At 37.1% G+C, this 22,963-nt stretch overlaps 1 protein-coding gene across 1 annotated transcript; it reads right to left on the reverse strand.

Moving 5' to 3' along the window:
* Positions 1-597: 597 nt before the first annotated feature.
* Positions 598-18,115, reverse strand: LOC140142711 (organic cation transporter protein-like). The gene is made up of 11 exons (XM_072164711.1): positions 17,673-18,115; positions 16,773-16,967; positions 14,672-14,775; positions 13,569-13,723; positions 11,130-11,298; positions 10,452-10,599; positions 10,211-10,320; positions 8,506-8,714; positions 6,572-6,680; positions 4,242-4,450; positions 598-3,466 (listed from the first exon to the last, which is right to left on the reverse strand). The coding sequence occupies exons 1-11, from the start codon at positions 17,964-17,966 to the stop codon at positions 3,408-3,410; spliced, it is 1,761 nt and encodes a 586-aa protein (XP_072020812.1). The 5' UTR covers positions 17,967-18,115; the 3' UTR covers positions 598-3,407.
* Between the last annotated feature and the right edge of the window lie 4,848 nt (positions 18,116-22,963).

Consider the following 22,963-nt stretch of genomic DNA (forward strand, 5'->3'; position numbering starts at 1 on the left):
GTATTTGACATCAACATTATAATTTACCCCCCCCCCTCCCGAAAAAAATCGTGGGATCCCCCATCCCTCTCTCCTCTCCAGTCAAAACTAAAATATCACAGAAGAATATTTTGGGCCAAACAATTCCTTGTGCTGCCAAAGATTGGCAATATATAAATTGGAGACATAGGGCTGAAGCTATACTGTAAAAGCGGCTTGGCGCATTGTAAAAACCTTTGCTAAAGTAATTTTTGTGATTCAACTATATAAGAAAATAAATTTTCTTCTATAGATTCATCTTTAAAGTTTTGCATCTTTAAAGAATAATAAAGATGAAAATCAAATGTCAATGAAAATGGTCAAATAGAGTGAAAATTATCAAAAATAAGTCTGCTTTAACAGGAAAAACAAAAACAACAACAGGGGGGGCATCAGAAGAAGACACTGGCACAAACAAGGGGCTATTCCAGACAATAAGTGCACACTGGCCACACCCCCTATAGAGGAGAAACTTTTCAATACAAGAAATGTCTGGATTTCTGTGTTTACTTTCTGAAAACCACTGGAATTCCAGTTACCAGTGTTACTGTAAAAAAGTGTGGAAATGCAATTAAATCACATAATGGTCCAAAATGAGCATATCAAATAATAGAGGATTTCCAATTTAGAACTATATTTCTGCTGTTGTTTCCCCTTAAAAGTCTGGATTTCCAACAATACTGACTGGCCAAAAAGTACGGATATCCGACTGGGTATACATAGATCTCTTCTGGAAAAGTCCAATGATTGCATTATCTATAGACAAAAAGTAACTTCTTTTTCATCCTCGTGCACATTAGTTTGTATGAAAATAATGAATTCGACCATAACATTTATTTTATGGAGTTACAAGTACATCTTTTATTTTTTGTACACACATTTTATTTACATATTTGTTTACATTTTATTTACATACTAAGTCTTTTAATTTTAAAACGCTTTGTCAGTCAAAAAGTTAAACGTATGTTTAGTTACAATCCTACCTGTAAAAAGGCTGTATCATAATACTCTCCTGCAAATCAGTGAAGTTCCTACCTGTCTGATGGCTAGCAATTTCAGATCAGTCACGGTGTGAGGAATTCAAATGTTGGGACAGCATGGTCCGATTTCTCAAAGATTGGCTAGTGATCAGGCTTCCTAAGCCAGTAGGCTAGCTCTACCAATGTGATATGAATCTATTTTATTGATTTATCTTTCTAGGTGATGTTTGGTGTGAAATTGTAAGCACCGGTAAAAGCCTGGTGGCTTAGGAAGCCTGGCTACTAGCCATGCTTCGAGAAACCGGCCCTATATATAAATTTTTCAACTTGGAATTATTGTCCATAGTCTGAGCAGCACAAATTGGGCTTTTTAATATATACGCTTGTAAAGTCAAACCTTGTTTTGTGCAACAATTGTTTTATATTTTAAGTTTGTATACTGAAGGAAAAATACATGATTGGCCATGGATTCAAGTTTTCTAAAACACACTCACAACCTAGTGGCATAGCGTCATAGGAGAAATGGTGCACGTGCCCCCCCTCCTCACAATCGGATTTGAAATGTTGAAAATCTCATAAGAAAATTGCCGAAAAATGGCTTGTGCTCGCTCGCCCTCCCCAATCAGGTCCGCCTGTAATGATGGTCAGTGCCCCCAATAGGATGACTCACGCTACGCCATTGCCACTCCGTATATTAAATCGCCAGTCAAGTCAATCTGCTTTCTTTCCAAAAAAGTCCTCACACCCTGGTATTGAGTTAACAATGGTATTGCAAAACTCACTCAGTCCAAAAAGTGATTTCCCAGCAAACACACGTTTTACAGAAAGGTTTAAATGTTGGGTTATATAAAAGGTATAAAAACCGTTTTAATAATAATGCATAAAACAATTTTGAAAACGTGATGCAAAGAAAATGTTATTTAACTGTTGACAAAAAATTTTGCAAAAATGTTTGCCCCAAGTAGTTGACAATAATATTTTAAAAAACTTATTCATTTAAATGTTATTATATAAAAACGTTTTGAATAAACGTTTTAAGAACATTTTGTGTTTGCTGAGTTTCTCATAATGGGTCAAAGTGGACTGAAATATTATACTATGATAGTCACTGTTTTACAATTTTGGAATGTAAGGTAATCTGCAAGTGCAAGTTACGTAATATAATGTCTGCAATAAATGTTTCTGTAAATGTTTTGTGGGATATAGGTTCTCCAATGGAAGAAATACTGTATGACTAAAAGAATGTTATAACATGATTTGGTTCAAAATGGTGGAGTGTTTTATGTAATTTTTTCTATGAAAAATAAACTATTCGTGACTGCTAAATCTGATACTAGTACACTGTGTTTGTTATCTACAACTGTGAAAAACAATAATAAACGGACAAACAAAATAGCAGCATGCATATACATTCAAACAAACATTTTGAATTTTGATTATTAAATCTTCCTCCGGACACCAAATGCATTGTATCTGAATATTTCAAGTAAAAAAGAATAGGTCCCGAAGTTCGTCTTAGATATGATAAATGAATGACATTTTTATGAAGGTTGACGAGCCTTAAGTAACAGCCCTATCCTCACTGGTCCTGGAACAAGGCCTACATTACGGAAATCTATGTTATTTTAAATAATTTAATAAGTCGACTTGCAAACGTTGGGACTTACAGTTGGGTTGGTGCGCAAATGGGGAATCGGGGCCAGCTCCCCACTGGTCAGTGGGAAATTCAGTCGGGGAAATGAAGGTTTGGTCAGTTATAGACTAGAGGAAGTCGGGAAAAATTATCAGATGGGCAAAAAAGGAAACTGGTCTTTCGTTTGAATTTTCAAAAATGTCAGATAAAAACTTCCCAGCTTTTTTTAAAAAGCTACAAAAATAGGAAAACAAGGCAATATTATAGCTCTGATTGCGTTGTTGCCACAGTCGCAAACTAAGAACAAAGTTGACTATTGCTGATGAAATTCTTTGAACAAATCAAACCCCTTGCATTTCCTCACATCACGTATCCAAGTTCACATTGGGCGCCCATTCCTTTTTAAAAGGATTTTTTATTTGTTTACCCTTCGACTTTTATTGTTTTATAAAGCCCCCACTCGTGAAATTCTGCGCACGCCACTGTGAACCGATTCATCATTTCCAGGTCACTTTCGACAAGACCCTCGCCTAGTCGTGTTTGATTATATATATAAATTTCTTTTATATAAAGTTTACTATTTTTTAAACCACCCTGAAACACCATACCCTGAAGTATATTATTATACCCTGATCATCCGATGTACAATGAAACATCCATTCTTATACTAGTATAAAAGAAATTCATTGTTTCAACGTTATGGAGAGAGACATTCTTGACATTACTTCCATCATGTAGCATTCCATCTTTGCCCACAACCATGACAACAAAGTGCATTACGACATCTCCGGAACAGTCCTTTTTCGCCACGGTAAATTGATTCCCGGATCTTGCACTGGAAAAAGATAAGATTGGATGCTTATGTTAACTTAAGACCGACAAAATATCCTGATTATGATTATCAGAAAGTAATATTCTTTTCGGCCTTTCTGGTCTGCAGCGCACCCAGTAATAACAAGAATTCGTCAATACTAAGGCACAGCATCTTTTTTGGTCCTATAGCGCTATCGGTTCCCGAATATGTACCGATGGCACTTTTTATCGTACCCTGAATATTTGTACAGTGCATTTGTTTTTTTTTATATAAATGAAAAACAATAACACTATTCAACTGTTAATCAATATGCTTGAAACAATTTATTACATCCCCAGGGCATGATGTTAAGAGTCATCGATACCTAACCAGGTACCGATAGTTCTATAGGACCAAATTCGATGTGGTGCCTAACAAATAATAAATAAACTTCCACAAAATAATACAGCCCCAGAAACCAGTATATGCTATCTTACCCTACAATTGATACGTTGCTTCACCAAACATTCCCGAATAAAAGTCTGAGTTAAATAAATATCAACAATATTAAACATGTTGACATACCAATACTTGTACGCTAAAATCGATATGCTGCCCTCTGGAGCTAAAGCGCTTATCCCAGTTGTTAGTTAACTCAAAATAATTCATGCGTAACACGAATTTAACCAAAAGACGAATCCGGATTCGTCAGTTTGTCGAACTCATAACAAATTATTAAACCATAATAATAATTACTCAATGGTTGGGTCCAACGGACTTAGCAAATAAACTCCAGGAAATATGACATTATACATACACCCAAGCTGCTCTCCTTCTTCAATGGTTTCCGGCAAACTTTTCCCCAATGTTTCGGGTAGAAACAGTGCAATACATCCGGCAAATACTGCTGTACACCCGAAAATTAGGAGCGGTAGAGGCTGCCAGTATTTACTAAGTACCAGTATTAGGGGTGCAATAATACCGCCTAGACGTCCGCACATGGAGCACAATCCCACACCTGCGGTTCTGTATGGCAAGGATAATAAAAATTGGTTTTCTTTTACCTACGAATCCTAGATATCTACAAACCGTCCGACCCCATCATATTATATTGACTGTAGAGGGCGTTGGTATCTATTTATTTCTGCTGTGCATAGCTGAGCTGTTTTTGCATTGGTTACTGCTGAATCACGTTTGCTACTTCACGACCACGACGATACGACTAAAATGATTGGTAGGGGCCTACCTACTACCAGTGTTGCCAAAACTTTTCAGTGTCAAGGCGCGGCGCATTGACTCGCCAGGCCGCGGTAAAGGATTCTCAAGTAGCCCAATTTTTAACCTTCCAAAAATAGCGCCCAATACCGGATATTTGGGCGGATTTACCCGAATTTAGAACGCAAAACACCCAATTGGGCGGAAAAGCACTTGACTTTGAAACTTCCGGTACTTACTGGGAAGTTACTGACCGATCAATAAATGGTCACAAAACCCATTGTAATTTCAATTTGGAGCTTCAAAGACTCAAAACCTTTATAAATCGGCTAAATTGAAAGGAAAATACATCAAATTAGTGCCGCGGCCTGAGACTGGCAAAAGTAGCCCAATTTTAGACAAGTAGCGGCATGCTTTTTTGAGTAGCGGCAAGTGATCGCCAAGTAGCCCAATTGTGCGCCTAAGGCGCGGCGTTGGCATCACTGCCTACTACCTACTACACTAGCTATCATTCAGTTCCCCGTGTTGATTGCCTTTACGCGCCGTAAGCAATGAATGCTAAGTTGGATAAACTTGAAGTGAGCAGAATCGATAGTTGCGTAATAAAAAATCAAACTGCATAATGGGGAACTGGGGGATTATGTACTTAGGTACCGATTATTTAGATCATGTAGTCGTAGACGTGAGAATGCCGTACCGTCGCGATTCAGCAACTCGGCTAACAACCATGGCTTATTGCGCTACAGAATATAATACCGACGCCCTCTACAGTTAATATTATACATTGAGCTGTTATTGTTAATACACTTATCTATGTTCGTCAGTATTAGCAAACCAACACTTTATTGTGTTTCGGGAATAGCCCGAGGTAGCTCCTAATGTTTGGGCTACTTCTGAAAGTGCCGATCTTTTCATTAACATGTATTGAATCATTCAGCAACTCGGCTAACAACCATGGCTTTGCGCTACAGAATATAATACCGACGCCCTCTACAGTTAATATTATTTATTATTAATACACTTATCTATGTTCGTCAGTATTAGCAAACCAACACTTTATTGTGTTTCGGGAATAGCCCGAGGTAGCTCCTAATGTTTGGGCTACTTCTGAAAGTGCCGATCTTTTCATTAACATGTATTGAATCATTTTGATATAGAAAACGCGATTTAAGGGTAGACGAGGTATTTTTCAGTATTTAAATCAATATATTATTGAAAAATAACACTTTGGTGTTTTGCAAAAGTTCATTCTACAAATCATATACTTTGAAAACGTGCTTGATTTATTGTTGTTAATGGGTCATGTACGTTTTACAAAAGTGTTGTTGTTTCAGCCCTCTTTACAACATAATTCAAGAACCACAGAACCTACAAAAGTTTATCTGTGATATTTGAATTCTTCTACATGCTCGCTATGAAATGACTTATACAATCTTTGCCAAAGCTCACTGCCATTCGCAAGATGCTGTTAGCTACCAAATCGCAACAGCTTTTAAACTATTTAAAAAATAGTTGCTAACCTTAAACTGAACTGAACCACGTATAGACGAATCCAACGAGCCAAGTCATGGTCAGGCTAGGAATTGGTCGGCCATGACGGGTCCCCGCATGCACCAAACTGGTGTAGTGATTGCCCAATTGGGTGGATTAAAGCCGCTTAAAATTCGATGTTAGATTCTTTTGTGTTGTACACTATCATTATTCTTTTGCCTACGTGTAACACAGGTGATAGATTGCAGTTTAAAATACCCTCCGGGCCGCATCATTTCACATTTTAGGTGAGATGGAGCCGACGGGGACCCAACTTTGGCAGCCATTGAGGTGTAGGAATGCGTGAAATTGGATTCGTCTATACAAATGATAGTCCTGTATGTGTATTGTTGTTTACCACACATTACGCTATTTTGAAAGTAACATTCTTTATTACCCTACCTGACGGGTGTCGGGAAGCATTCTGCAGCGTAGATGTAAATAATACCAAAAGATGACGAGATGCCAAATTTACCTACCATGGCCACCACTGTTCTACCTACACCGATAGCTGAAATGCAAAAATACGAATGATGTTTTGTCTGTTTCCGAGATACCGTTTGACACATTCTTTATGCTATACATCCTTGCCCCTTCCTGGTATGGGGCGTGTGTGAATAGGTGGGGGTGTGCATGGGGTGTGTGTAAGGTGTGTGTGGGAAGGGTGGGTGATTTGCAGGTGTCTGTGGTCTGTGTCTTTACATTACAATTATGTATTGTGTTAATGTTTTGGTGACAAAACAATATGCAATTGTAATGTTGTTTTCCCCGGTTCCGGTGACCCGTTTATTAATAATTTCAAATAATTCCCCCTCTCTCATGGGTGTTGTTGATTGCTATGTGTGTGGGTTTATGAAGGGTTTTGAGACGCTGATGTAGACATTGCAATATTGTATTGTGTTAAGGGATGGGATATGAACCTTTGGACAGTATTTATTGTGGGACATTAGAGCACATCAGACATATCGAATTGCATTCTGAATACGAAGAATGTCCTTCTGATATCAAATAATTTTGATTTTTGAAATTCGCAATGTAATACACATTTTTGGCAAATGATTAAAATTGATATTTTTGATATTTAACAGTACTCGAAGTAAACTTTTATAAATCTGATAATATGTACTTAAAGTGTATGTAGGTGGGATGAAAAGCCGATGATCAATTGAAAATTTTGACCTTTCGTATTGAAGATATGGATTTTTTTCCAAAAACACACCAAAAATATTAGGTCTTTTTGGGAAAAAAAATCCATATCTTCAATATGAAAGGTCAAAATTTTCAATTGATCGTCGGCTTTTCCTCCCAGCTACATACACTTTAAGAACATATCATTAGATTTATAAAATTTACTTCGAGGACTGTTATATATCAAAAATGTGAAAAATATCAAATTTTAATAATTTGTCATAAAATTTGTATTATATCGTGAATTAAAAAATGAAAATTATTTGATATCAGAAAGACATTCTTCGTATTCAGAATGCAATTCGATATGTCTGATGTGCTCTCATGTCCCACAAAAATACTGTCGAAACGCTCAAAACGCTCATTCCAGATCCCTTAATACTTTGGCAGCAAAGTAATATACAAAAAATTGCAATGTTGTTTTACCAGTTTTCCAGGTATATGTTACTTTCAAATAACATTTTTGCTCGTCTCTGGAAAACTTGTTATTTCTTGGTGTGGGGGAGGGGGGAGGGGAGGGGGGGGGCGGAGATGGGGGGTGTTTCGCCGGAATTTATACATTGAACTCAGTGGCGTAACTAGGGTTGGTAGCGCCCGGGGCAAGAAACAAAATTGGCGCCCCTACCCCCCGCGAATTTTTTAATACCTGACAGAATTGCCCCCCTGCCCCCCCTAGTTACGCCACTGATTGAACTATTGCATAGTGTTATCATTTGACGGCGAAGCAATAAGCAAATTATTGCAAAGTAGTTTTACCCGATACCGGGGAAGCGTTTATTAATAATTTCAAATAACTGAAGAATACAATTGGCCTCTTCTTGATAAATTATAATCGTCCTTCTTGTCTCGTTGATGTGTCGGGTATGTGTGTGTGTGTGTGTGTGGGGGGGGTGAGTATACGGGGTATTGGGGTTGTTGTGAATGTAATTTTGGTATATTTTGAAGTGATACTGGCAATGTTTTATCAATTACTCATCAATATATTTTTGATTGTTTATTGGTATAATGCAGGTAGTTGTAATGGTGGTGTGGGTGGGCGGGTGGTTTTGGTGATGGTGGTGATGGTGGTGGGGTGGGGGGGGGTTGTGTGTGGATGCATTTACCAAATCGGGTTTAGGCCTAATTTCATACACCAATGGTATACTTACGAAGGACTGTAGTTAAAATACAAGCGGAACCTCCGAGTAACATGGAGATACAAATGATGGGTCTCCGGCCCCATCTGTTCATGGCTAGCAACGCAAATATATAACCAGGAATTTCAACAGCTCCAGAAATGAAGAAAGCCAAGTAATCATTTACACCCAGGGATGATGTACTTATCGACAGCCCGTAGTACACAAGGTTGTTCACAAGCCTGAAATTAAAGAATTACAATGAAAGGATAAATACAGATTAGCAACTTAACAAAGGGAGATGAGCATGTTGAAATAGCACCTTTGTTTAAGGGATCTGAAATGAGCGTTTAGAGCGTTTCGACAGTATTTTTTTTATGGGACATGAGAGCACCACAGACGTATCGAATTGCATTCTGAATACGAATAATGTCTTTCTGATATCAAATAATTTTCATTTTTGAAAATCACGATATAATACAAATTTTATGACAAATTATAAAAATTTGATATTTTCAAATTTTTGATATATATTACAGTCCTCGAAGGAAATTTTATAAATCTAATGATATATTCTTAAAGTGTATGTAGCTGAGAGGAAAAGCCGACGATCAATTGAAAATTTTGACCTTTCATATTGAAGATATGGATTTACTTTCCAAAAAGACCTAACTTTTTTGGAGTTTTGGGAAAAAAAATCCATATCTTCAATACGAAAGGTCAAAATTTTCAATTGATCGTCGGCATTTCATCCCACCTACATACACGTTAAGTATAAATCATCAGATTTATAAAGTTTACTTCGAGTACTGTTAAATATCAAAAATATCAATTTTAATGATTTACCATAAAATGTGTATTACATTGCGAATTTCAAAAAATCAAAATTACTTGATATCAGAAGGACATTCTTCGTATTCAGAATGCAATTCGATATGGCTGATGTGCTCTAATGTCCCACAATAAATACTGTCCAAACGTTCATACCCCATCCCTTAATAGCACTATACTATTGCTTTCATCGTATTCACACGGTTAAAAAATCAAACCAAAGATCTTCTCTTCGAGTTTAGCGTAAAGACCCATTTTGATATCTTATGTCCATTACTCTGACTTCAAGTTCCTGCAGGTAGGCCTACCTTTATGTAAGCCTTATCATAGCATCATGACAGCATGAAAAAAAGTCGTATCTCTTTCATCCATGACGACAGGGAGTGTACAGCTCACGGAATAAAACTGTAGACCCTTAGCAAAGTCTTGACAATACGCTCATTTTGTATGCTTACATATGAAGAAAAAAACCCGACTTCATTCCCTCTGCATAGCTTGAACTTCGTATGAAATGCCTACTTATCAGTGCTTATTGTTACGTCAGCTTTTTAAATCACAAACTCTACAAAAGCGATATACGACACATGTTTAACTATATCCTCAGACATTAATATGCATATTGATTTATGTCCGATTTATAAGCTTAACTTAAGTATTTTTGCGAGTACGCCGTCGGTTATAACAGTACCGCTGCAGCCGGTCTCTGTGTGAGTGGTCAAGCTTTAGTCAGTTGCGTCTTGGACTCCATTCACTCCTGATGAAGTGAGAGACGCATCTGACTAAAGCTCACCCACTCACGCAGGGACCGGCTGCACCGGTACTGTGATAACAGACGGCGTACTCGCAGAAATAGGCCTACTATAACTTATTATGAATCCCGTCGAGAAAGTCTCATTTCGTAACTTACATGTTAAACATGAGGTTGACTGTCTCCTTCCGTAATTGCGGTGTTTTGAATAGATCAATGAATGTATTTGTCGGTTTGTGTTTATCAGTTGTTGGTGAATAACTAGGAGGCTGTCAAACGAAACAAACAAATTGACATTTAAACTAAGATAGAACGAAAGCAATTAAGAGCAACATAAGTATTTGTAGCGATTCAATTTAAAATTCAGCTTCAATCAATTATGTACAAATCCTATACTAACGCGTTCAGTCATCTCCTTTTCCTCGTCACTTGTGAGCATATTCTCCGGTGGAACCCGTTTGTTAACCATGGCTACCTTCCGCAAGATCTTCTCTGCTTTGTCCAGTTTACCTTGGGCAATTAACCAACGTGCCGATTCTGGTAAGACACTGTAGGTCAATCAGAGAGAAGGTCATATTAGGATGAGAAGGATGGAAAGGAGGGACTGTAGTGGGGGATCTTGGAAAAGTTTTGTACAGGGATGTGCCGCGCAGAATTTCGGATGCTAGGCCTCTCCCTACTCTTTGCTGTTTTTGCAAAACAACAGTGAAACAAAAATCACCCAAATGGCATGAATGGGGTGCTGTAAGGGCATGTTTGCCCAAATGCGTCCAATGAAGACCAATATACGGCCAGCATTGGTCTTTAAATCGAACCCATCGATATGCCAACATTGCTGAAAATGTACCTCCAAACCGTGGCACATCCCCGTACACCTTAAAGAACCCGATTATTGACTTCGACTCCGGGCTTCGACTGTCTCCATTAATTGAAGTGGCGTTCCTGACAGATACGTATAGCAGAATGCAATAAATCTCGGATCTCCACCCATGAAAAGCCCGGGGAAAATGCTTTACTCGTTATACGTTTAAAATATTTAAGGCACAAGTTCAAAACACTATTGCAAAATTATACTTACGGAATTAGAAGAAAAAATAACGCAATGGGCACAGTAATGACTATTTGCAGCGTTCTCCAATCACGAATGAAATATGCAAGAATAGCCAGTATCATGTATCCAAAAGCGAAGAAGAATTCTACTCCCATACCGGTAAATCCTCTCCAAGAAGGACCGACAAATTCGGTGCCTGAAAGAAGGAGAAATGGTACAATAACTCAATACACTACAGTCCAAGAAAAACGTCAAATAGGAAAGTAATACCTTTAGTTAGGCTTTTCCATTTAAAATCCACACTACCCCTGTGGAAGATTTAGCTAAAGTTTTCAAAGTCCACAGAGGGAGTATAAGTTTCGAATAGAATAGACAAGCTTAGACAATTGGGTAACTTCCGTTTGAAACACTCATTTGAGTTGTGGGATATATGAAGGATCGACCAAGATATAGGTAAAACGATAAGGGGAGTATGGGTTTCAAAAGGATTAACTTTGACCGATTACATTTGAAAAACTTGCTCCCCTTGTGGAAGATATTTCCAAAATCTTCCACAGGGATAGTGTGGATTTCAACTGGAATAGCCCAAATTTTGGCTGTGCAGCGGGATAATTATTAAGAAATCACATTCACAAAGGCACCTGTCAATATTCCGTAAAACCTCGTCTACAAGCATATAGAGTGATTTTGATGAAATTTAACTTAATTCAGGCGCCATCATTCGACATCATTATAACTTTGTAGAGTTTGATCAAATAAAATACCGCTAAAAGCATATACAAATAAGTACTATTGTAAAGCCCATCTATTGTATTGGCATATTTACGACAGCCTCGTATTAATTTAGCTTTCATCAAAAACACTATATATGCTTATAGACGAGGTTTTACGGTATGTGATTCGATCAAGCAAAATCAGTCGGAACTCGGAAATATTACATTTTCAGTTTCTTATAGGATAGTAAAAATGATTTACACATCTGGATTTTGCAGAATTGAACGACCAGTTCCAAAGATATGAGCAATTAAAGAGTTTCCAAAACAACAGGAAACAAAAGGAAATATTTCCTTTGTATGCCTAATGTATATCTCAAAATCAATATTTCCGAGTTCTGATTTTGATTGATCGCATCACATATTTGCGATCGGATCCACACATGGAAGAAGAATAGAGCACGAAGTGCGATGGAATTGCAACTCCGTTCATCGATGTGAGGTCAGCGATCGTCACGCTTGCAACATGTGGACGTAGATGGCAGCAGCATTTTTCTTTAATTAGCATAAGTCTCCACAGCACTACGCATATTTTTTTTACGTAGCTTTTAGTACTATCGTGGTGGCAGCAGCATTTTTCTTTACTTTTCCAATATGGCGCCGCCCATGAATCAATTTGGTGCCTATTGGCGACGCCATCGGACGCCATTTAAGCGCACAGTAATACACAGGGAAAGCCGACGCTGTCGCCACCTTTTTTGTATTGCGCTAGTATATGAATGAGTTGCAACGGCCTGATCCACATAAATGATAAGAGTTCGTTCTCCTCTTGAATGTGGATATAGCTTTAAAATATTGACCATATTCATTTGAAATTAAACAAACCAGAAAAAATATCTCCCACAGTAAAGGAGAGGGCACAGTGCGTCTTCCTTGCTCAGCAATTGTCATATAGGAGGGCATTATTATGTAATACTCATGGTCCATATTTGGTGATCTCCTAGATTAATGCCCGACTTTTGGCTACAGTGCATGGTCTTATACTTGAGGTACAGAGGTACTTGAGGTTAGAAAAGGTTGTCAGAAAATGTTTAAATGTCGGGTTACATAAAGGGTATATAAAGGGTACAAACACTTTCATAACACATTCAAAAGCATTTTGATAACTTACTGCAAATATTCTAACATAATGTTTAAGACCTTTATATAACCCTACAATTAATCTTATTAAAATGTTTTTACCAAAACCTAAAACCTAAACTATAACCTGTTTACAACATTTTGAAAGTGTTTTATGTTTGCTGGGACATCAGTAGCAGTAAGCTTATACGATATGCATTAGAGAATGGATTTGGAGAAAACCTTCTGATAATTACAAACACTCGCTGAGCAGCAAGACCTTCCCTGTAAGCTTTTAATCCGATAAGCTGATTATCTATTTGTTTTCATGAATTGGAACACATTCTTTGATGTATTACTGGGCTCAATCATCCGAAATTACTGGAGCGTGAGCCACCCAGGCTGATGGCTCAGCGTAGTATTTTATTGTCAGAAGGTTTTCTCCAAATTCATTTCCTAATGTGTCCATTTTCGACGTCACCGTGCCAATTTTGACACATTCTGCCCTGAAGAACACAGTCAGCATTAATGTTATTTGCTTTCAACGAATATCAATATCACGGTCAGAGTTCAAGGCGGCTTACCTATTACCAATCTGATCTATTATAAAGCCTACTACTGGCAAAATACTCACCAATAACAAAGGCTAAAATAAAGATGCTCATATTGACTGTTGCTACGATAAAGCGAAGCCATGTGAAAGTCCAGAAATTATGTGCGAATGCCACTCCAATACCGACAGTAAATTGTATGAAAAGGCAAATAAACAAGCTAGGGTATCGACCAATTCTGAAAAACAACATTTGTTTATTCAAAGATAATGTAAGTTGTGACATATTCTGATAAACGGTTCTTACATGGTGGTTAAAAAGACTTTTTACAGCAACAAACTTACTAACTTATGTGTTTACTGTTTTAGAAAGCGGTTATATATTTGTGATGCGATCAAGCAAAATCAGTCGGAACTCGGAAATATAAACTTTCAGTTTCTTATAGGATAGTATTAAAAAACATCTGCAAAGCTGCATTTTGCAGAAAATCCCAATGAAATTGAACAACCAGATCCAAAGATATGAGCAATTAAAGAGTTTCCAAAACAAAAGGAAACAAAAGGAAATATTGCCCTTGTTTGTTTATATCTCAAAATCAATATTTCCGAGTTCCGACTGATTTTGCTTGATCGCATCACATTTTATTAGTTTTATTTTGATACTAAATAATGGTTTCATTTCAAGTAGGGGTGAGTTATACAACCATGATGTTTCAGATTCCTTAGAGCTCAAGCTTATTTGATGATCTCCTGAGCATTTTAACACCTTTTTATTTATTGAAATCGGCAAAAAAAGGAGTAGGTGTCGGCCAAAAAAATTTACTAGGACAGGGTGAAGGGGGTCTGAAAATTATCATTTTGCATAAAAAATATTATTCTATGCCTTATTCTATTGATATTGGTGTTTTTTATATATGTTATTGGTGCCAAAGAATCCATTTTTGACAGTTGCGTAAGATTTAGGGCATCCGTATTCTTGGTTTTCTTTGTGTGTTGGATGCGATATGTCACGTGATTTATAAGTATGGGGTGCATAGATGGGTGTTAAATGTAGGGGGGGGGGGGGGTGCATGGGGATGGGGTTGTATGGGTGGGGTGTGTTGGACGTATATGCATTGTGATACATGTATAGCATATATATATGTATGCTTATTGGTGTGCTGGGGCTGTGTCCCCACAAAACCTACCGGTCTGCAATACATCCAAAACCGAATGTTCCAATAAGAACGCCACTGAAATATATTGACGCCGAATAGTTGGGTAGATCGCCATTACTGCACACCAAATCAAACTGCAGAAAAAAGTATCAAATTAAGATAATGATAGTACTGTCAATAGTACTGGCATTACTATTGAAAATTGCCCGGGAAATTGTTAATAATCATTTTTTGATACTCAGCTGTAAAAAGAGGACGAGTCCCGGGATCAGACCCATAGCCATGATTTTTTTTGCGGGAGGATACAGAATTTGTAAAAAGTGGAAATTTATCCTAAATAAATTCGCTTAGGCCCTACATGCTAAATCTGGACTTAACACATAATTATTGTACATTATTGTAAATTATTTGGCACGACCAAAGCTAGGGGAGGGGACGATTTGTGGCATTTGTTAAGAATTTACTCCCGGATATACTATTAGTAGACATAATTGCACAGCCCCTACTATAAATAGCCTATGTCTATTATCCTCCTTTAAACCACGCTGGTGGTGTAAATATACCCGGCACCAGACGTTGCACCCGGGGCTGAGAATGTGACTTGTGACCCCTGGTTTAACATTTCCCTATTCCCTATCCATGCTGCGTGCATGTTGAGGTGAAATTTACAACAAAACTGTTTTAAAATGTTTAAAGCATCACATTTAGAATACAATCCAGCCCATGAATCCAACCCACTGTGAATCCAATTTGGTAGGGTTCAAAGTTTGGAACTCGACCTGTAAAGAATACGTCGCATATGCTTACTTTTAATCAATTCACTTCGATTTTGATAAAACCTCTAAATTCAGTGATATGAACCTGTCCTTGTGTTCCACTGGGAATGATAACTTTGTTAATTCAGTTGATCATATATTTTTTACCACTGATTTAGTAATTTCCGTTTGAAATTAAATTATATAATAATCTCTGTATGGATTGAGAGGTTATGTTACGTTTCTTGATAAAACAGAACCCATAGGATCTCATTTGACTTATCACTCAAATTAAGATTACATACAGGGTGTCCCGGAAAGAAATGTACCATCGGAAACTTTCATTTTTCGGTATTATAATGCCCGATCCAAACAAAACTGCACATAAATAGTTTCGAGGGTTCAGAAAAGGAAAGCCTTTTAAAACTTAGTATGACCAGCTCTCACAAAATGAGTATAAAGTTGGCAAAATAACTTTCTGAAATATTCCCGATTTTAAATCCTTATTTCATACCCTTTAACTTCATGCCAACATGTTAGGATGGCTCCTTGCTTCGGGTCTTCAAAAATCAATATTTCCTCCAGAATTTTTTCTTTTTTAAATAATTTTTTCATGATTAATGGACTATATCTTCTATTGTGTCCTGGCGACTTTGTGCTCATTTTCGCTCATGTTTGATTTGGGCATTAATTTTGGTTTTCCAATGGTACAGTTCTTTCAGGGACACCCTGTACTACACATGATTATATACTGCGCACAAAAAGTATCCGTACACTTCCCACAAAAGTAATATCTCAAAGACACCTAAATTACCAAACAAAATAACCAACAGATGGACAATGTTGTGTTGCATGCGTATTTTGACACATCATTCGGCACAATACGAATGTATTTGCAAGAGTACATTATGCGTCATATACTTCGAGTATATTAAAGCAATAGGCAATATTAGCACTGCATTCAATATACCAATTTGAATGAAAAAAGACAGCATTTCGAAAGTGACAAAGATTTACAAAGACTGTTCCCTCGAAACACGCTTATTACGAGCACAGCGAGTGCGTGTTGATCTGTCACGCTATAATGAGCACGCTACAAAAACCGATGGGAATTACCCTGACGGAAGAAATATTCCTAATGTGTCACTATTGAAATGCTCTCTTTTTTTATTTGAATTGGTATAACTTGAGGGAATAAAGTCGTATTGTGCCGAATGAGGTGTCAAAATACGCAGAACAACGTCATCCATCTATTGATTATATTTTTTAGTAAATTAGGTTTAGTGTCTTTAAAATATTGGTTTGTTTTAAGTGTACCGATATTGTTTGTGCGCAATGTATTAAAAAAAACCCAAGACTTCTTTGTTCCAACTTACGTCTGTAACTATAGTAGATTTATATTGCGATGTGTCAAATACCCAGCCATCAGGACATTTAATAGTAGGCCTTTTGCTAGTAGAGTTATCCACGCCGTTTGTTGCGTTATTTAAAAGTAGCGGGTTAGCGCTATAGCTGTTTGTCATTGTACTCTCCGTTAGATTTATATATCGATCACATTGAGAAAACATAACCTGTATGGAAAAAGAGAGAAATAATTCATCTAGACATTGGGACCGACTACCGTAAAAAGTCGATAGTAAGCATTATGTGTTTACTATCATATCGAGCGCTTTTGAAACATGCAAACATAAAGAGCCCCATTTACAAAAGTGTAAAGGCTTTTGACTGAGCAAATCATCTATACACATGAACAAGTAAACCTGCAAATTTGTGTTATGAACTTTATTTTTCAGGTGTTTTGATGTATACCATACTTATACTCTTCCAATATTATTATTTATATACCTGGACTGTCAAAATTTATGATGTTTGTCAAAAAAATACAAAGTAAAATTGAGTGCTGCATTTTTCCGAGTCGCATTTCTTCTGTACCCAAGTTCTTAAAATATTTGTTTTCATTCGTTTCCTCATAAATTCGTCGAGGGATATAAAGATGGAAAATCAAAATATTTTCTTCGAATTGTTGGAATAGCAGAGGCTCCGAAAATGATTAATATGGGGGGTGGGGTGCCAATGGTGCCTGGCCCAAATTATTGGAGGGCAGTGGTACTTTTCCATAGGCTTCAAAATTATTGGGCCGAGCTCCCGGTCCCGGAGCCACTGAATAGTTAATTTATTTAACTAAACGTCTCGCAACATAAATAGGCTTTTAGTATAAATATTAATTTGTTTTTTATAGAGAGAGATTTTTAAACGGAACATGCAAATTAATTTACCTCTTTTGTTTTCGATTTTTTTTTCGGTGGTGGAATACTCATTTTCATTTTCAGCATTTCACAATCTTCAACCGATACTGGCTCGTCGATATACCCTTCCATATACCACTCTGTACAATTCTCAGTTTCCATCTCGGGCACACGGCACCAATGGTTGACCTCTGCCGCAAGGAACACTAACGCAAGCTGATGACATGCCACCGTAAGAATCATCAAGCAAACCAAGAAATACATACGCTTTTGATAGCGACCAAACTCGCCAATTTGAAGTAAAATATCATCGAAATGCATCATGGTGGTATCCCGTTTGCTGACTTTATTAGGTTGTAATTTTGTACAAGTAGCTTCAAAATCAAAACAAAGATTCCGAAGACAGTTTTATTCACTTGACAGTACTTTGTTGTCGAAAGTAAAAGTTTGCATCTCAAGGTGCAGTGTGGTAGAGGCTGCGAGGGCACTGACACTGACAATATAGATCCTAGAGGGTAAGGTCAAATTCAACCTGAGATGCAAATAAAGAATTGTCAAACTTTTTTCCTACCCTAGAGACTTCAAAGGTTCAAATAGTGGTTTGGCACGTGAAATATATCTATTTGTATGTAAACTGGGCTGTTAAGAAAACTTTCTTATTGAAGTAGGCTAAATAAATAAGTTTTGGGTGAACTGGAACATTTTATACGGTGAGAGAAATATATCTGGGAATGGCGGGAAACATTTAATGTTTCACTCAGTAGTACTGTAGTAGTATTAATAGATTATATACATGTGTATATAAATATTGTTCAATGTATTACTATTTTCAATATAATACAGTTAATAAAAATCAATTAAATTGTATTTAAAAAAGTTTTTTACTGTCAGTAAAATAAAATCACCTTTGTCAGTAAAATCACGATGTCAGTAAATATTAAAAATCACCCTTTTTAACAAAATAAATAGGCCTATACGAGATGTAACACAGCTCAATTCTAACCCGCTTATTATAGACATAACCTGAAAACTATCCAAAATTAATGTAAAACAAAATCAGCTATAAACTCAGACTTCGTGATCCACAGCCTCATCCCCCACATTTCTCAAAACAAAAAAGTTGATATTTTTCATGATACCGCTGAAAACCACTGGTTACATAATGTTTACGTACAATAATGTTCTCGCAGATTAATTCTTTTAGCAAAAATATCGTCAAATTTGAATTATTTTCCGGTACACCAGAACGTAATTACAATGGAGTAGTGTAATGCACATAACCATGCATAACTCGCAGACGCAAAATCGGAATCAACTGAAATTTTGGGGATAAGCTTTTTTCGTGGATATCTACTGAAAATGTCATAAAAAGAGGATGCTAGGATCACGAAATACTCCTTTAAATAAAACCCAAAAAGCACCATATAACAATTTCTGTTTAATATACTACAAAATATAGGCCTACATACAGGAAAGAAATTGGCTTTACAGCATTAAACTTTGTGTAAACTTTGTATTAAAGTTTGACCTGACTTAAGCGTGGATCAACGCCCTAAGCTATCAATCTTCTCAAATTATACGCAATTTAAGCCGGAAGAATTTTAAGGCAACCCAGGCTACTACTATCTCCGTGAAAGCCACTTTGCAAGCTTTTATATATAAATTTGCCTACCAACTTTCAACAATACAAGTCTGGCGCCATCAACACAAACCATAGAATTCCCTAGAAATCCCAGACCAGTGATAGATTTGAGGGCAGTTTCGGAACTTGTTCCTAAATCCAATCACCAGGGCCGGGAGGCGTAATTTCTTTCTGCAACCATAATGGGCCGCAATACGATAACACATAGTAGGCCAACATACATGTAAGTATGAGACCATATATAACACGAGTGTATTGCCATTATTATTTTCTCTTACTTAATAAAATAAAAAGAAATTTACTAGAATTAAAATTCTACAACGGTTTACCTGGGGGTTCGAACCTACAATCTATAATATTCAAAGTCTAATACCTACACCACTGTGCTATGAGTCGTTGTGTCAGAAAGGTGTTTGTTTATCATACTTATTGATTACGCAATAAAGTGCATACACACAATATACTATTACTAGTATATTAGTGCTATAAATACGTATATCATCTCCTAATCCTAACCCCAACACTAACCCTAAACCCTAACCCTAACCCTAAACCCTAACCCTAACCATTACCCTAACCCTAATCCTAACCCTAACCCTAATCCTAACCCTAACCCTAACCCTAAACCCTAACCTTAAACCCTAACCCTAACCATAAACCCCAATCCTAACCCTAACCCTAAGATTCTAACCCTAAGACCCTAACCCTAAGACCCTAACCCTAACAATAATGGAACTTCCCTCGGACTATGCGGTTAGTTACGGTATATATTGCAGTCCATTATGGTTGCAGAAAGAAATTAAGCGGCCGGGAGGCGTGGGGGGGTACAATTTGTGACCACGCCATTGGTTTAACACGTAATTACATTTTCACAAACGATTAAAAATTTACAGTTTGTTGTGAAACAATATTTTCTGTAATATAACACGAAGAGGACAGCCATCTTGGAATTCAAAATGGCGGCTATTTGTTACTCTAACTTTGATCATATAAATCACATGAAACTTATTTAGGTGGCAAAACATAAGTTCAAAGATCATGACAAGGAACTAACTAAAGTTTGGGTATAACCAGTTTATTTCAAAAGTTGTGGAATTAAAAAACAAAAAAATAAATAAATAAACAATAACAAAAACAAAAACACATCGCCCACTAGTGAGACAAGGAAAAACAAAATCACCACTTTGCCATTGAGTGTATAGACGAATCCAACGAGCCAAGTGATGGTCAGAATCAATAGATTATATAATGCTTTGTTCGTTTGATGCCGATTAGAAGTTGCGACAGGCTATTCATAAAAGTGGTACCATTATTTCGAACAAAAGCTAACAAAGGGGTTCCGCCATTAAATTGGTCACTGATCCGGCATCATATTAACGCTCTACACAACAGGTGAGTATCAATTAAATAATAATATAAGTATATTTATTAAAACCAACATATTGTGACCCGAAGGTCAAATTACATGTCAATGTACAGAGTAAAAGCAAAGCATTCATTAAAATTGATATAAATATGAAAAAAGTATATAAAATAACATAAAATGGCAGACACAAGTAAATACTATAAATTCACACTATTATTGCACAATAAATATAAAAGCTGAAATGTGCGTGCATGCAGGAAAACCCGAATAAACGGCGCCCTACTTGTTTAATGCATCAACAAAATAGGGGATGGGGCTGTTTTTGAAGCGAGATGTTCTGAAACGCAGCTGGGAATAGTGATGCGCATTGCGGAGATTGCGAGCATGACACGCCTGTCTGGTAGGGGGGAGAAGATCATTGGTACGCGATGAGTTGGCAAGCCCTTCGGCAAACCTGCGGCAATGGTTCTCTCTCCTATCAAACAGGGACTCAAGCTCGCAAGTCCGCAAGGCCTCAGCATAGGAGGTGAAATTTTGGCCCAGCGTAATCCTGCATGCACGACGTTGTAGCCTTTCCAGGGCACTACTCTGACCAGCTGAGAGTGAGGAGTGCCAGGCTACATCAGCATATTCTAAAAGAGGGCGAATGTAGCCTTTGTATACGGTGATCAACTCATCTTCATTAAAGCCAAATTTTTTCAGCATGCGCAGCATGTATAATTTTTGGTTTGCTTTAGATGTGATCTGAGAGATGTTCTTGTTCCAACGGAGATCATTTTGGATCCACACGCCTAAGATTTTTGCTTCATCGACAAAATTCAGGGGGATGCCAGAAATATTTAAATTAGAATGAGCAGGAGGGTCTGTTTTGAAGCAGATCTGGATGGCTTGACACTTGGAGGGATTTAAGCTAAGCTTGTTGGTGTTAGTCCAGTCATTGAACTTAGTCAGTTCTTCCTGAAGCTTGCTTGGTTGTGGATGTGAGCGATTCTCTGCAAGTGTCAAGTCAATTAGTGACCACAATACAGTCATGTGTGAGGGCAGTCATGTGTAAAGTGGTACCATTGTTCCCACGTATCCCAAATGTGTGCTATTGTGGGTCTGAAGTCTATAAAGGAGGCTTTAGTTGTCGAATCATCTTTACCACCCACCTGACTTTAGGCACTTCATTTAAATAAATTGAATGCTCTTGCTGATCGATTACACATTAGAATGTATGAAGGCTGCCATTTCAACATATCTATATTACACTATAATGGTAATCGCTATACGTATACAGTCATGTAAGCATAAGTATAGGCCTATAAAGGTTGTTTTTAAGAAATTTCCATTTAATTTTATTTTAAGAAGGAGATAGTGGCGTACCCAATGAGGGGAGGGGGTTGGGAAGGGGCAGATGAACCCCAGTGAGAAGTTTTGGGAGGGAAGGAGGGAGGAAGAGAGAAGGAGGGGATATGGAGAATGAGAGAAGGCTGGAGGAAGGGAGAAATGAAAAGATATAATAAAGACAAGTAGATAAATAGAAATATAAGGAAAATGATGGGAATGAGAGAGAGAGAGACGGTGAAAGGGAACAAGGAGAGCGAGGGAGTGATAAAGTGTAGGCCTAGGAAAGAATAAGTACAGAGAAGGGAAAAGAAAGGAATGATGAATACATTTAAGGGCGTACTACACCCATGTATTGGTTTGATTGGTCTAAAAAAATATTTTTTCATTTATAGCTAGGCAATATATGCACGGATCATGTGAAATAAAGAAAAAAATTAAATAATAATAAAAAAGGTGCTTTTAAACCATTGCATAGTAAGTCATTTTAGCCCTATATATTTTTTGTTTACATGTATCCTGGTAACTCAGATGCGTGTTTCATAACAAACCATAAATTGTCCATAATTTATTCTTTTCAACATGTTCAAGTAGGGGGCATGAATAGAATACATTAAATCCTTTGTTATACCATCTATAGAAATGTACTCACTGATTATAACACTGAATAAATTAAATAGGCCTAATCTCTTCCACATAGACAATTTAATAGTACACCATGTATTTATCTTCTATAATGTGATGTTAGGAAAAGAGATTAAAAAAGGCTATAAGGTCATCAAAGGTCAGGTTATAGGTCAATTGGTTCAGGTCAAATTCAGGCATCAACATGTGGTAGTCTGTGATATCATACATGTCATAATGAGGCATCAATTTTGATATTTTGTCTGTTACTGGATATATAATGGAAATATGTGAGGTGGATATACTAAAATACCTTGGGATGTAAATGGTGAGTACAATTTAGATTGCCTAGTTGAGATGAAT

This window comes from Amphiura filiformis, chromosome 20 (genome assembly GCF_039555335.1).
Source record: "Amphiura filiformis chromosome 20, Afil_fr2py, whole genome shotgun sequence".
Classification (NCBI taxonomy): Eukaryota; Metazoa; Echinodermata; class Ophiuroidea; order Amphilepidida; family Amphiuridae; genus Amphiura; species Amphiura filiformis.